The sequence below is a fragment of the Mastomys coucha genome, unplaced genomic scaffold (genome assembly GCF_008632895.1).
Source record: "Mastomys coucha isolate ucsf_1 unplaced genomic scaffold, UCSF_Mcou_1 pScaffold11, whole genome shotgun sequence".
Classification (NCBI taxonomy): Eukaryota; Metazoa; Chordata; class Mammalia; order Rodentia; family Muridae; genus Mastomys; species Mastomys coucha.
In genome coordinates, this window is record NW_022196893.1 from 30,416,026 (window position 1) to 30,431,389 (window position 15,364).

Sequence of the window (15,364 nt, forward strand, 5' to 3'; positions counted from 1 at the left end):
CTCTTTTGCAATGATTGTAAAAGCCTCATGTTATTTTAAAAGAAATACACTCAGATTTTACACCACCCCTTGTGTAGTCTGTTTGTCAAAGCCGAATCCCGTGCCCACCTGGCCAGAATCCCGTGTCCCGCGGAACAGGGACCCCGCGAGAAATCCCGGTCCGAGGCACACACCTAATCCCAGCAATTAAGACACTGAGGCAGGTGGATCTCTGTGAGTTCGAGGCTGGCCTGGTCTGCATAGAGTTCCAGGACAGCCACGATACACAGTGAGACCATACCCTTTTTTTTTTTTTTTTAAGATAAACCAAAAATTGTGGAAATAAGTAATTTCCAGAAGTCCTTAAGTTAGCATAACTAAGAAAGTTTTGTGGCTTGGTGCTGCCATCTGCTGGTCGCTGGTCTAAGCTCCTGACTTGTAGTAGCTGGCCTGCGCTATTACAAGGAACAAAATGATGGGGTCCTTGTATTGAGAATCTTTTAAAGTATTCTTTGTTGAGAATATGATAGCAGACTATGATGCAGCCATACATTGTTTCTTAGCAGTATCCTTTCAGTGAAACAGGTGCTGTTTCTCCGTTACTAATTTTAGACCATTTGGGTGTTTGAGTTTCCCTTCTAACCCTTTCTCTTTCTCATTTTCCCCTAGTTTAATGGATCGAGAAGTGGCACTGCTTGCTGAGATGGACAAAGTGAAAGCTGAAGCAAGTAAGATGATTGTGATTTAATTAAAGCTGTGGCAGAGCCAGGGCGTGGTGGTGCCAGCCTGATCTACATAGAGACTTAAAAACTATCAGCCATACAAATAATAGGTCTCTGCCTCTCAGTCAAAGCTTAGTGTGACTATCTACAGTAATAGTTTATGTACTAAACACTCAAGTCAGTAATCCAAAAATGAGTTTATAAATTAGTCAGTCTTGAGCAGTTGTACTGTGTTGACATATTAATTCTTCATAAGAGTCTTTTAAATTTTTTTCCCAAATATTTTAGCATTCTGAATGTAGAATTTAATTTACAAGAGATTGTATCCCGGTGTCTGCATCGACCTTAGGAAAAAGAAGCGCCCCCGTAGGCACCCGAGCCGCCTTTTGTTTTGCTTTCCCTGGATTTTTTATTGTTACTATTTTTATTTTTTGACAAGGCAGAATTATGAGGATGGTCAGAGAAGACCTACAATCAAGCATGTGTTCTTTTTGTCCCCTGTCATGGGATCTCCTTTGTTTTTCCGTTTTAGGATGGTCTTTGTTCAGTGTCTGTAATCAGACAGCAAGGAAAAGGCAGTGAATGGAGAATCCAGGGTGCCATGTGCGCTTACTAACGTAGATCGCAGAGCAGTACTCCTGCCTGGGTAATGCGTGTGGCTTTCCGTAGAAGAGGCTGACAGTAGTGGTGGTTTTGTGCGCAGGTGTACAGGTCAGGGGACAGCTTTAAGGAACTGACTCGTGCTTCCACAGGGGATTCAGGGCTGAACTCAGGCTCTCAGGTTTGTTTGGTGGTACCTTACCCTCCTGAGCCATTTGTTCCCAAGCTCCAGCAGTGGGTTTTATTTTCATGAAATTGAACTTGTGTGGAAGATTGCTTAACCTACTTTCAAACTAGTAAGGATGGGAATACTTTTCTGGGTTGAGGTGGTAACTCACAAGTCATTGTGCCTGTGACCAAAGGCATAGGAAGAGAGACCGGAGAAGATGGAGTACAGTATAGTTTGCTCCAAGGAAAGTGATGAGAGTACAGCAGCAATGCTGTCTATTTCTCAGAAATGGATGCCATGTGCACTAAACCGTGTATCTTGAGATCTTTGAACTTCCCAGCAATAGCGTGTTCTTGTTCTGTGGTTCTTTTACAGGATAACGGTTCAGATAAACACACTGGTCAAAGGCAGAGTCCTTACTTTCAAGAAAAGAGTGCTTTTAAATACATCTTTTAGGGGCTGGAGCACTGGGTCAGAAGTTAAGAGCACTGGCTGCTCCTTTGTAGGACCTGGGCGCTATTCTCACCCAACATCCACCCGGCGGCTAAGAACTACTTAGAACTCCAGTTCCAAGTGATCTGATGCCCTCTTGTGACCTCTGTAGGTTCTAGGCATACACAGGGTAAATAGGCATACCTTCAGGCAAAACATTCATATACAAATATATAATATACATACACACAAAGAAGTATGTATCTTTTAGGGAGCTAGGAAGATGACTCAGCCAATAAAATTCTTGCTGTTCTAGCATGAATGTATGAGCTAGAAGCTGGGCATGCTGGCACATACCTGTAACTCCAGTCCTGGAGAAGAAACAAACACCTGACACAGTTGGCAAGGCTGAGATCCCAGGGAGAGACCGTATCCTAAGCCGAGCAGTGGAAAGGGGTCAAGAGATGACCTGTGGGATAAAATGCTTGTTTCACAAACAGGAGGCACTGAGTTCAAATTGCAGTGCCCACATCAAGGCTGAGTGTAGCAGTGTGGGTCTGTAACCCTAGAGCTGGACGCACTGACAGGACCCAGGGTCCACTGTCCAGCCAGTCTAGACAAAGCATGACCTCTAGGTTTGCCGACAGACCCACTTATATGTCTCGGAGAATGGCTGAGGAAGACACCCAGAGTTCTCTGTGCTTTAAGTCACACACCTATGAGTATGGACACAATGTCCATACCCTAGCAATGTCCCATCATCCAGTTTGGACCAGTTCTTAAATTAAAAGCTACAAAGTTTTACCCAACTTCATCAGTTTTACATCTTTCTCTTTTTTCACTCTGAAGTTACCTGTTCCCAGTGATGAGATGTAATAACCCACTAGCAGTGCTGACAGGAAAGCACATTGCAGCTTATTAACACTTTACTCCTACTATTTCATAGTTCCGAATTTCTTTATGCACATTCAATTCGGTCTTTGTTTTGATACTTTGAAGTAGGTTTTCTTGTTTTTTTGTTTTGTTTTGTTTTGTTTGACATGTAAAGAAACTTTTGGGGAAAATGTGACTTATCCAGTATCATATCTTTTGGTTTTCTTCCTTTTACTTTTTCCTCAAAAAAAAAAAAAATGTTTTTGGTTTCTTGTTTGTTTGTTTGTTTGTTTGTCTGGGACAGGATCTCACTGTGTAGTCCTAGCTGGCCTGCAACTTTTTGTAGACAAGGTTGGCCTCAAACTCATAGAAGATCCACCTGCCTTGCTTACTGAGTGCTGGGACCCACAGTCAGCCAAAATTCATTATCTGTGTGGTCATTTTGTCTGGCTATGTGTCTGTGCAGCATCACATGTGTACCATGTGCCCAGAGAGGCCAGAAGAGAGCATGGGGCCTCTGGCAGATGATGGTGCTCCAGCCTGGGTCCTCTGCTGGGGATGGTGCTCCAGCCTGGGATGGTGCTCCAGCCTGGGATGGTGCTCCAGCCTGGGTTCCTCTACTGAGGATGGTGCTCCAGCCTGGGTTCCTCTACTGAGGATGGTGCTCCAGCCTGGGTTCCTCTACTGGGGATGGTGCTCCAGCCTGGGTTCCTCTACTGGGGATGGTGCTCCAGCCTGGGTTCCTCTGCTGGGGATGGTGCTCCAGCCTGGGTCCTCTGCTTGAGCCAGTGCCCATAACCACGAAGCCATTTAGCCACACAACCCTAATTGGTTTTCTGAGTCATTTGATGTGTTTTCTGAGTCGTGTGTCTTTGTTGAGGGCTGGGAAGAGAGCTCAGTGGTTAAGAGCACTGGTTGCTCTTCCAGAGGACTGGGGTTCAATTCCCAGCCCTCACATTCATGATGTCTCACAACTACTTGTAACTCCAGTTTCAAGACATCCAGTGCCCCTTCTGAGCTCTGCTTGTATATGATGCATAGGCATACATGCAAACAAAATACTCACACATATAAAATTAAATTTAAAAAAAGATAAACCCATAAAATGTATTTTCTCAATCTTGAAAAATCTGTAATTTTGCACTTAAAATCCCAGAATGCTGGAGGCTGAGAAGAACTGAGGTTGGTGTGATTGGCCGGTGGGTTTATCTTGGGAGTAGACCAGTAGGTCTTTTATAGCTGCTAAGAAAGTCAGTGTTCGGCTAGAGAGCTGGCTCAGCACTTACGAGCACTTGATCTTGATAAAACTAGGATTCAGCTTCCAGTACCCACATGATGGCTCACAACTGACGTACCTGCAATGCCAGAGGGATGCCATAATCTCCTCTGGTCTCCATAGGCACTAGGCACACATGTGGCCGACATACATACATGTGGGCAAGCGCTCATACATATGAAAGCAAATCTTTTTAAAAAGAACAAATGAAAGTCAAGTGTTGGTCTTCAGATATAGCTCCGTCAGTAAGAAGCACGAGGGCCGGAGCTCAGTCTCCAGAACCCACATTTAAAAACTGCCGAGTCGGGCGGTGGTGGCGCACGCCTTTAATCCCAGCACTTGGGAGGCAGAGGCAGGCAGATTTCTAAGTTCGAGGCCAGCCTGGTCTACAGAGTGAGTTCCAGGATAGCCAGGACTACACAGAGAAACCCTGTCTCGAAAAACCAAAAAAAAAAAAAAAAAAACAAAAAAACCCTGCAGAGTGGGGCATGTACCTACAATCCCAGCCTTGGGAAGGCCGAGGCAGGCTAGACCACTGTCACTCGCTGGCAGCCAGTCTTGCCTCCTTGACTTTTAGGGAAAAGTAGTTGGTATCTGAGGGGAGATATCCTCTGGCCTCCATGTGTGTACCGCACCTGGCTCCCTTAGGTTCTGAGGATTTAGCTCAATGGTTTTACAAGCAAGCATGGCATTGCTAGTTGTCTCATGGCCCTGGGTGTGTCACTTAGGAATTGAATTGGACTGCACACAATAGAGTGACCTAGGTAAATGTATTTCCTATTCTCGTGTGAAGAAGCCCAAAGATAATTAATCCATAGTTAGCAGGGTATCGCTAACATGACATTGGGACCCAGGCTCCTCTCTCCTTTCTAGCCACCCTTACAGTGTGCTCTGATCAAAAGATAACTCCTAAGGATTCGGAAAGGGAGGGGTAAGCATCAGACTGCGGAAAGCTAGAGCCTCCTGTTTGGTCCACCCTCTGCTCACATTGGTGCTGAGCGCTGAGCTGGAGCACACGCCACCTCACCTGGAGCAAGGCCCAAACTAGACCTATGCACAGGATACTCTACGTTTTTATTTGGTTTCATACATTTTGGGTCGATTTCTCAAGGCAGAGACTTGCTGTATTATTGAGACCAGCCTAGAACTCAGTATGTGGCCCAGGCTAGCCTTGACGTCACAGTCTTGCCTGAGCTGTCCAGATGCGCAGATTGCAGGCACTAATTCTCATACCTGACTGAACATGGTTCTGACAAGAAGAAAATCCCCTGCTTCAGCTGCCCAGAGACCCTCTCTATTTTAAGATAAATACACTCCTTTAAGGGGGTTGGAGAGATGGCTCAGCCATTAAGAGCACTGTTCTTACAGAGGACCTGGCTCTGATTCCCAGCGTCTACATGGTGGCTCATAGCAATCTGTAAGTTTCAGTTCTGGGGAATCTAATTCCCTCTTCTTGCCCCTGAGAGCATACACATGGTGCACAGACATACATGCAGGCAAAACGCCCGTGTGTTCATGTGTATAAAATAAGGTAAAAAGCTAAAGGCTATCTTTCTTTTTTATTAGATATTTTCTTTCTTTACATTTCAAATGTTCTCCCCTTTCCTGGTTTCCCTCTGAAACAAACAAACAAACAAACAAAAAAAACCCTGTTCCTTCTCCCCCCTCCCCTGCTCACCAACCCACCCTCTCTTGATTCCTGGCCCTGGCATTCCCCTACACTGGGGCATAGAGCCTTCACAGGGCCAAGGACCTCTCCTCCCTTTGATGACCAACAAGGCCATCCTCTGCTACATATGCAGCTGAAGCCATGAGTCCCACCATGTGTACTCTTTGGTTGGTGATTTAGTCCCTGGGAGCTCTGGGGGTACTAGTTAGTTCATATTGTTGTTCCTCCTAAGGGGCTACAAACCCCTTTAGCTCCTTGGGTCCTTTCTCTAGCTCCTTCACTGGGGACCCTGTGCTCAGTCCAATGCATGGCTGTGAGCCTCCACTTGGGCACTGGCAGAGCCTTTCAGGAGACAGCTATATCAGGCTCTTGTCAGCCAGGACTTGCTGGCACCCACAATAGTGTCTAGGTTTGCTAAAGGTTATCTGTTAAATAAATTGAATAAATACACCCCAATTTCTTGTCCGTGGTCACCCCTTCAAAGCATAATGGTTGGTCCCTTTGTCTGAAAGGCCACATCCTCTGAATAAGTAGAGCTCTCGTCAGGCTAGAGACGGCATGTTGGGGCTTGGGTCCATAAACTGAAGGAAGAGACCATGTCCCCTTCCTCTAGGTTGTGTCCACAGAGAACGAGAATTAGAGTAAGAATTCTCACTTAGAAAAACTGATTGCCGGGTGCTGCACAGCTTTAACCCCAGCACTCAGGAGGCAGAAGCAGGCAGATCTCTTAAGTTTGAGGTCATCGTCGTCTACAGAGTAAGTTCCAGGACAGCCAGGGCTACACAGAGAAATCCTGTCTTGAAAAACCAAAATGTAGCCAGGCAGTGGTGGCGCACGCCTTTAATCCCAGCACTTGGGAGGCAGAGGCAGGTGGATTTCTGAGTTCAAGGCCAGCCTGGTCTACAGAGTGAGTTCCAGGACAGCCAGAACTATACAGAGAAACCCTGTCTCAAAAAACCAAAAAAAAAGAAAAAAAGAAAAACCAAAATGTAAAAGAAACAAACAAAAGAGAAAACAGTGATGGACTCTTGCAGGACAGAGCTGGGCATAATGGCTTATGTGTGTAATTCCAGTACTTGGAAGGCTGGGGCAGAAGATCCCTGTGCCATCCTGTGCTACAGAGCTCAGACAAGCTCAGACTACAGAGTGAGAGGCTGTCTCAGAACAGCCTTACTAGACATCAGTTCCTAGACTGGTGGTGAGGTTTCTTGGGTCATTTGTCTGACAGCCCCTAGCTCAGCTTCTTAGGGAGGTTTTTATAATCTGTTACTTACCATATCTGTAGAAACAGGTGCTTTAAAAAAAAAGAAGAGTATAAGGGCTTGAATATCTGCCATTAGTAGATGCACTAACTAGTTTGGTGTGTCTGTAGAGTGGACAGCCGAGTGAGGAGTGAGACATGAACAGCAGGTTAGCAGTGGTTCTGGTGAAGGGAAGAGGTGTGCCTTACAGACTCCGTGAGCCGGAGGGAGAGGTCTGTGCTGTGCATAGAGAGGCAGCGTTTGCACTATGCAGTTTCTTAGTGGTTCTCTGTCTGAGCAGAGGACAGTGAAGCCAGAGTGCAAGGATGGATACTTCGCTTTTCACTTTGTATCAGTTTGTTCTTGATGAAATTTGTGTCAAATGTTATACATTTGTATGCTTCTTGAGAACAAACTGGGGTGGTGATTTTATAAGTCCTGTAATTGATAGTGTTTGTCTTTTAACTGCCTGCAGAGACCCCTCAGCTGGAAGCTGAGCCTTTGGTATCTTCATTGTCTGCATGAGTGGGCAGCTAGGCCCTAGACCGTCTAGATACACACCGAGGCGGGTGCTCCGTACCCCTCTAACTGCAGCATAAACTTGATGCCCCGTTTTCGTCCACAGTGGAAATCTTGCTCAGCCGTCAGAAGAAAGCAGAGCTTCTAAGGAAGATGACAGATGTGGCTGTTCGGATGTCAGAGGAGCAGTTGGTTGAACTCAGGGCCGATATCAAGGTGACACTTCCTTCTCTCTTCATGGACTCTCGGGGCCAGCCAGCATAGACAATCTCCTGGAGTCAGAGCTTCACCTACCATCCTAAACCCATGAGGTTCCCTCTGAGCCTGGCCCCTTTCCAGACTTTCTTTTTCTTTAACTGGTTCTGTCATCTATCCAGTTTTCCCGGTAGGAAATCTTAGGAGACATCTGCCTTTCTCAGATAAGTCTGTCAGGAGACCCTGCCCATCCTTGGACTTGCTGTTGAATCTTGTTTTCCGTTTCCATTCCACCATGAAGAGGAAGTACTGTCCCCTGTTGCTCTGCCTTCTGTGGTAGGCTTGCTTGAGTCTTGCCGCTGTCCTGTTCTTCCTGGCTTCCACCTGCTCACACTTTAGGATCAACACTAGAATCCTTACACTGACTGCTGGGCTCTGACGCCACCCTCGTGCCGCCCCGGGCTCCCCGTGTGTTCTTCCTCTCCTGTTCACAGGCCGTTTGCAGACACTTCTGGCCCTCTCCTCCTTCGGGGCTTTCATAGCATAGTTAACAGTTTTACATGGCTCATCTGTCTTGGCTCACCAGACTGTGAACAATACTAAGTAGTGCCTAGCACACTGCCTTAGAACACATGTTTTTAACAGTTTGGTCAATTCTGGTTTTCTAGAGAAATGTTAACAATTTAAGATCTTTATTATATTTTAATCTCCTCATAGACACTCCTGAAGTTCGGCGTCCATACCTTTATTATTTAAGGCCCCTCTCGCTGCATAGCCCAAATTGACCTCCAGTTTCAGATATTCTTGGCTGTGCCTCCAGAGTTTGAGGATTACAAATGTGAGCACCATGCTTGGCCTAGTATCTTTAAAACTGTTTTCTGAATAATAATGTTTGGAGGCCTGGAGAGCTGGCTCATAGGTTGAGAGCTCTGACTGCTTTTCCAGTACCCACATGATGGTTAACAACCATCTGTAACTCCAGTTTCAGCGTGACTGATGCTTGCTTCTGGCCCACATTCTATACATACATACACGCAGGCAGAACACTCATCTACATAAAATAAAAATAAATAACCCTTGAGAGGGGGAAGGAGAGGTGTCTTAGGACTGGAGGGCAAGGCTCTGTGGTAAAGGACGCAACTGCTTGCTGAGGAGCGGGTTCATTTCGCAGACTCACATGTTGATGACTCCGGTTCCAGGCGCTCCAACACCCTCTTCTGTCCAAGGCCTCCTTGGGCACCAGGTACACATGAAGTATACATGTATAGACACAAGCAAATACTTGTTACACATAAAGTAAATGAATTGTTCAAAAAAATTGTATTTCTGAGAATAAGTGTGTGATCCCAGGAGAAATTGAATTGTTGGTAGGTCTCATGGAAAGTGTGTTCTAAGCCATTGTTTAGAAACAGAAAGCTTTTGGAGCAAGGAGTTGGGGTGGGGGTGCTTCCTATTCCTAAGCCTTTCATCATGGCTGGTTCTGAACATGGGCTTTCTGCCATGTTTGAGAGGAATGCTGCCTGTGCAGGCCTATGATGGATGGCTTGGAGAAAGCGCAGACATGGGGTGAGGTAACCTAGGATCTTCCAGGAGGTCAGTGTTCATAACAGACCTGCTGAGAACTCCTGTCTCAATTCTTCTGAGAATTGATTGGGGTATAAGAGCCAGAAAGTGTAAATTTAAATGACATTTCCTACTCAGCAATAGTCTATTGCAGCATTGGATAGAGCCATACTGGTGCCAGTCAGTCTCATTCAAGTGTTTGGGAGACACCAGAAACCCCTTTGTAATTAGATGAGAATTCTGGCTCCCGTGGGCTTCATCTGTTCTCTTCCTACGAGGGTAAAAGGTTTCTAGAAATATTCCTGCGGCTGACTAAGAATCTAATCTGTTTCTTTCCGAGTTTTAATGCACTGAAGTGGATGCTGTGCAATTTAAGTGTCTTATTTCTAGATCATTGTACTTCTGTCATTTCTATTATATCTTTGGCTCAACAAACCCTAGAATTTGTTTCAGAATTAATATGAGACAGATATTCTGCATCTGAAAGCGCCATTACAGGAGGTTTGTGTGCTAAGCTGCAGTGTGCTCAGAGTGTTTAGGATGTCAAATCTCAAGGGTAATTTTTCTCTTCTTTCCCTATCGGTATTTCTGGATACATTCCAAGAATTCGGATGCGTTTAAAGTAGGAGTCGACTCCCCAGTCAGGAGGTCTGCTCCAGGCAGGAGGTCAGCTGGTGTACATTTTCTCTGACCTCTCATGTGCAGTGTGGGTGGGTAGAGGGGTGATCCAGGCCACTGAGATATTGTTTATCTAATAGGTCCCCACAAGTGCTTCACCCTGACATGGTCTTGTCACATACTTTCCATAGTATAGTGAGCGTTTGACCCAGTGGGCCAGTTAGCACAGTCCGCTTTGAAAGGATTAAATCACTTGCAGCATAAATGTCTCATTTGCAGAGTTGCCTTTCCACGTGAATGATTTTCCATCTCAAGAAATTGCTCCTATTTCAAAGATTCTGAAGTCCTATTTACTAGGAGACGATATGGCTCTTCTTAGGTTTCTACTGAAGGACAACAAACCATCTACCGAATGGGGTCATTGTGGGAGCCATGAGTACGGCTCCCTCTGCTTCTGTGTAAAATGGACCCATGTGGAGGGTACTCCAGCAGGGAGATGACTCTTTGCTATAAATTCTTCCTTCCTTCCTTACCATTCCTGTAGGTTATACCATTGGGTGTTGGCCATTTATAACATTTCATCAAACTATGAAGATTGTCTTTGGGCCCTTAAGAACATGAGTGTATTTGTCTGATTACTCAGCATTGGTAATGGAATGATCATTTAACAAACTTTAAAGCAGTAAAAATGAGAAAATTAAAGATAGTTCTGTTTCATGTATGTATGTATGTTTATGTGGTTTTGATTCTGTATGCAATACTCGTATTACCTGGAATCTTTTCTCTCTTTTCTCCAGCACTTTGTTAGTGAGCGTAAATATGATGAAGATCTTGGAAGAGTAGCCCGGTTCACCTGTGATGTGGAGACTCTAAAACAGAGTATTGATTCATTCGGACAAGGTGAGAGAGGGTGAGAGATTCTGGCCCTTCGATGCTGAGGAGACTGTCCTGTGGTAGTAAGGCACGCGTGCTGACTGGCCTGTCCTCTGCACGCTCCTGGGTGACTCTTGTTTCGGGTTTGTGGAAAGTCAGTGGGGTACTCTAAAGACTAGTACTTGCCAGTCCTGAAGGATGAGATAGTCTTTGTTCTTCTGGAGCCTAGACTGGCTACAAACTTGCTGAGTCTCTGAGGCTGGTCTTAAATTCAGTCTTCTCTTGCCTCCATCCTTCAAGTGCTCCAGCACCTAGCAGAGCACTCTTTCATTATTTTCTACTGAGTAAAGAGGTGTGTGATACAGCAGGGTCATGTGAGGACAGCAGGAGAGTGTGAGGAGCACCTGAGGACAGCAGGAGAGTGTGAGGAGCACCTGAGGACAGCAGGAGAGTGTGAGGAGCAGGCACCTGAGGACAGCAGGAGAGTGTGAGGAGCAGGCACCTGAGGACAGCAGGGGAGTGTGAGGAGCACCTGAGGCAAATCCACTTCAGCATTGATATCCTGGACCTTGGTTTATTCCTTCAAGTAGAGACTACAGTTCTTACCTTGCTAGGTGCATAAGAGACCCTTAAGTGATAGCATCGTAAGTGGGAAAGAGCTGGGGCTGGAGAGACAACTTAGGGGTTGAAAGGACTTGATGCTCTTCCAAAGGACCTGAGTTCAGTTCCTAGGACCTACATTGGGTAGATATGAGCCACCCATAACTCTGTCCCCAGGCATCCCTCTCCTGGCCTCTGTGGGCACTTGCACACACACAGACACATACACATGAACAAATAAAAATAAATCATGGGGCTGGAGAGGTGACTCAGTGATTAAGAGCCCTTAATAAGTGTTGCTCTTATAAAGGACCTAGGTTCGTTTTCCAGCACCCACATGGTAGAGCACTGCCATCCGCAGCACCTGTTCCAAGAGATTCGGCGTCGTCTTTTTGACCTTCATGGGGACCAGGCACACACATGATGTATATATCTACATTCAGGCTAAACACTTATACACACAAAATAAATCCTTTTTCTTTTAAAGTGGGAGATAATAGGGGACCCGTGAGTGAGAGTTTGAAATCATACATTAATAATAGATCAGGCTCTGAACTTGCTCCCCTCTTCTCAGTGCTGGCACTGGGGCTCTAGCATGGTGCTTGCTGCCCTGCACCACAACACACAAGAGTGAAACATTGGCCTCAGAGCAGTGACTGTTAACCTGTCACAGTCCAGGCTTCGAGCCAAGAGGACATCCAAGAAGGGCTTTAAACATTGATATCTGGCAACATTTGAATTGAAAATACTAGTAGTTTTTGTTATATTGGTTTTATTGAATTTGGGGCTATTTTAGCAGAAAGAAACTTGGAAAGACACGTTTGTTGCAAAGACAAGTTCTATTTATATGACCATATAAATATATTTATTTAATATAGTTCTATTTATAAAACTTGTCATCTTACGTCACTACCGTACTTCACAAGTTCTGAGTATGGTACCGTAACGTCATTCCATTTAAGAAGGATGCAGGAGATCTGACAGTTCATGCCGTTCCTTCTTTGCAAAGTCTGTCTTTTGGGACTGTTCCAAGGAGCAGATAGCCCATCCCGTCACTCCAGGGTTAGTCTACAACAGGGAGTTTAGGTCAAGGACAAGCTGAGGGGCTGTCAGCGTGGGGGCGGGGATGGGGCATGGTTTGACTGTACTCCTCTCTAGGAATTTTTTACAAAGCAGTGGGGTTTGAGAACTTTGTGAAGTAGATTCTGTCTCCACTCCCGTGGGTGAGACAGTCTGCTGACCAGGCTTGTGGAGCAAGTTTTTACCCACTGAGACATCCCTCAAACAATTCTTTTCCTTACATTGCTCATCGTGAATGTATTATATGACCACAACATAGTCCTCATGTTTCTGTTTCAGTGTCTCATCCAAAGAACAGCTATTCAAACCGGTCTCGATGCAGTTCGGTGGTGGTACCTGTGTCCTTGACTGGCCCAAGTGACGGCTCTGCTGCTGCTTCCTCCCCTGACGCCTCTGCTCCCAGCCTCCCAGGTGCTAACAAGAGAAACAGTGCCCCAAGAGAGGCTTCTGCAGCCATGAGCAACTCCAGTGACCGGCCCTGCCAGGCTCATCGGGAGGTAAGCTGGCTTTACCTGAGCGTGCCATGGAAGAGTGGCCCCAGTTCTTGGCATTTAAGTGCTCGCAGCCCACTGTGTCACTTTCTTCTCGGCTTTTCTCCGTAGCTCTTTTTGCATCCATCTTGTCTCAGTTCCTAAGAAATCGTTTGAGATGGTGTTCTAAGCCATCAGCGGACCGAGACTTCCCGTAGCCCCAGATAGCTGACTTTGTTTTGTTAGCAGTTTGTTGTGGGTTGTATTGTCTAGTAATTAGTCACACCAGGAGTTGTGCACCCATCTCAGGGTAGACAAGAGCAGTCCAAGTGGCAAGTTCACCACCATGCATCTGAAAGCTGCAGGACTTGAGAACCCCATATGAGTAGATCAGGGAAAGAAAATGTGAACCCTCCAGGGGTGAGGAAAGTCTAGAAAGAGCAGAGAAATCCAGTCTCTTCCCTGGCTTGAAGGAGAAATAAACATAAGAGCAATTAAAGCTATACATAATTCTTTAGAACTGAATGCATTGGAACTGGAAGACCAAAAAGCCAGTCCTGTAAGCTTCCTGGGTTGGAATGAGGAAGGTGTGCTAGTTTTCGCCGCAGTGTGGTGTCATCTGCAGCTCATAGCACGCAGCACGGCAGACCATGTGCTTTCATTGCGCCATGTGCACACACCTTCCCAAGTGGCTTAGGCCTGCAGTGCAGACGTGGGATTCGGTGCTCAGCTGACTTTGAGCTTGTAGCCTTCCTGTGGGCATGTGAAGAGATGGCAACTCCTCTTGAGAAGACCTGGGCATACGAGGCCTGGAGAGAAGTAAAGCTGGTTTAATTATGACCAAGTGACAGGCTGGACTGGCTGGTAGAACTGAATCCCAAGCATGGTTTTGCCATCAGAACACTGCTCTAAGCCAAACTGAAACAAAGCAGGTATCATCACAACAGAGCACCCTGAACGTTGTATTGTTTCTTTTCACCATAGGTATTTTCAGGCAGCAGGAGAGGAGGACAAGGCTACCGGCCACAAAACCAAAAGACCGCTGACCCCCCAAACCAAGGGCGGCATGACAATGTGGGTCGCTACAGAAACAGCTCATGGTATTCTTCCGGGCCCAGGTATCAGGCCCCAGGAAATGCTGGCGAATGGAGCCGCCCTTACTCTGCAGGGACCAATGGAACTGGAGCCAGCACGGAGCCCAGCCCACCGAAGCCTTCATTCAAAAAGGGGCTCCCACAGCGCAGACCAAGGGCCTCGCAGGCTGAAGCTGCGAACTCTTGAGGGGAATCCCAGTTGGCCTCTCTCCTCTCCCATCCAGTTCACCCTGATAACTGGACTTTAGGAAATGTATACTTAGATTTAATAACAAAAAGAAATTTATGCATATCTCTTTGGGCCATCCTAAATATTTTTGATTTCTTCTCTCCTTATTTTTGAATGAAAGCTGTTTTCCCTTGGCCTCTCCTAGTGACATGGACTGACTCTGGTTGGTCGTTTCCACCAGGAACCAAGGCAGCTGCTGCCAGTTTTCCCCAAGGTGAGCAGCCTTCTTCCCAGCGCTCCTGTCCTCCAGCTGCCTACCGCAGAGGCTGTCGGGAGGAAGAATGTCAGCACTGGGCCTAGCTCCGGTCCATTTGAAGCAGATGCCACAGGTGCCTGCCAGGTTCCCACTAGTTGACAGTTTGAGTGAGGGTAGGAATGAGGGATTTTATACAATACTGGTCAGTCAGAAAAGGGAAATGTGTGTTAGTTCATGAAACAGAGAGAGCGCAGGGAACACCTGAGAACCTGCCTCTGTCTGGAATGTGCCTGAGATCTGACAGTCAACGTCGGGTTTCCGTTCCACGCTTGGCACCGTCCCTTAACCTGCAGTTTCTTCCAAATGCCCAAAGCCTTGCTTCTCTTACCTTAGGCTGAAACCTGGTCTAAGGAAGTCTATGGGAAAGTAGCATTTTAAGTTTTTTTAAAGAAAAAATGTTTTTCTTTGTTTCAGTGTTCGGAGATTTTTTTGTTGTTCTCCCCTCCCCTTTCCTGAATACTGTTATGAACCAATTTTATATAATATAATTAGTGTTAATCTAAGGTGTTACTCGTCACCATTGTTTCGGTCATCTTTATAAGTGAATAAATAAAAGCTAGTACATCACGTGACTCCTTCACTCCTTCTCTTTGGCCTCCTGGGTAGAAGTCACTTGGACAGCTCGTTCTGTGCCTTAGATGATGGCGTCTGACCCCCACCGCACTTGTCGGCTGCAGCCAGCCTTGTTTCAGAACGTGGAAGCCAGGCTGAGCAAGTGCAGCTGTTCCTTGTGTGGAAGGTCCTCCAGGGAATGGTGACTTCAGAGGCGTGCTCAGCTCGAGAAGCATCCCAGCTGCCCGCCTCTCCCCCAGTCCCGTCACTACCCCTGTGAGTGGAACCCTGTCATTGAGCTCTGGCGTGGAGCGGGTGGTGCTGGTGCCAGACATCCTCCTTCATTGAGCTCTG

The 15,364-nt window shown here is 46.3% G+C and overlaps 1 protein-coding gene across 1 annotated transcript in view; it reads left to right on the top strand.

Moving 5' to 3' along the window:
- Spats2 (spermatogenesis associated serine rich 2) overlaps positions 1–15,030 on the top strand; it is a 78,076-nt gene extending 63,046 nt beyond the window's left edge. The window contains exons 9-13 of the mRNA XM_031355200.1: positions 649–707; positions 7,587–7,696; positions 10,654–10,756; positions 12,689–12,906; positions 13,864–15,030. Of these exons, the coding sequence (XP_031211060.1) occupies positions 649–707; positions 7,587–7,696; positions 10,654–10,756; positions 12,689–12,906; positions 13,864–14,160 (787 nt within the window). The 3' untranslated portion in view covers positions 14,161–15,030. The remainder of the gene's footprint in view (positions 1–648; positions 708–7,586; positions 7,697–10,653; positions 10,757–12,688; positions 12,907–13,863) is intronic.
- The last annotated feature ends 334 nt before the right edge of the window (positions 15,031–15,364 follow it).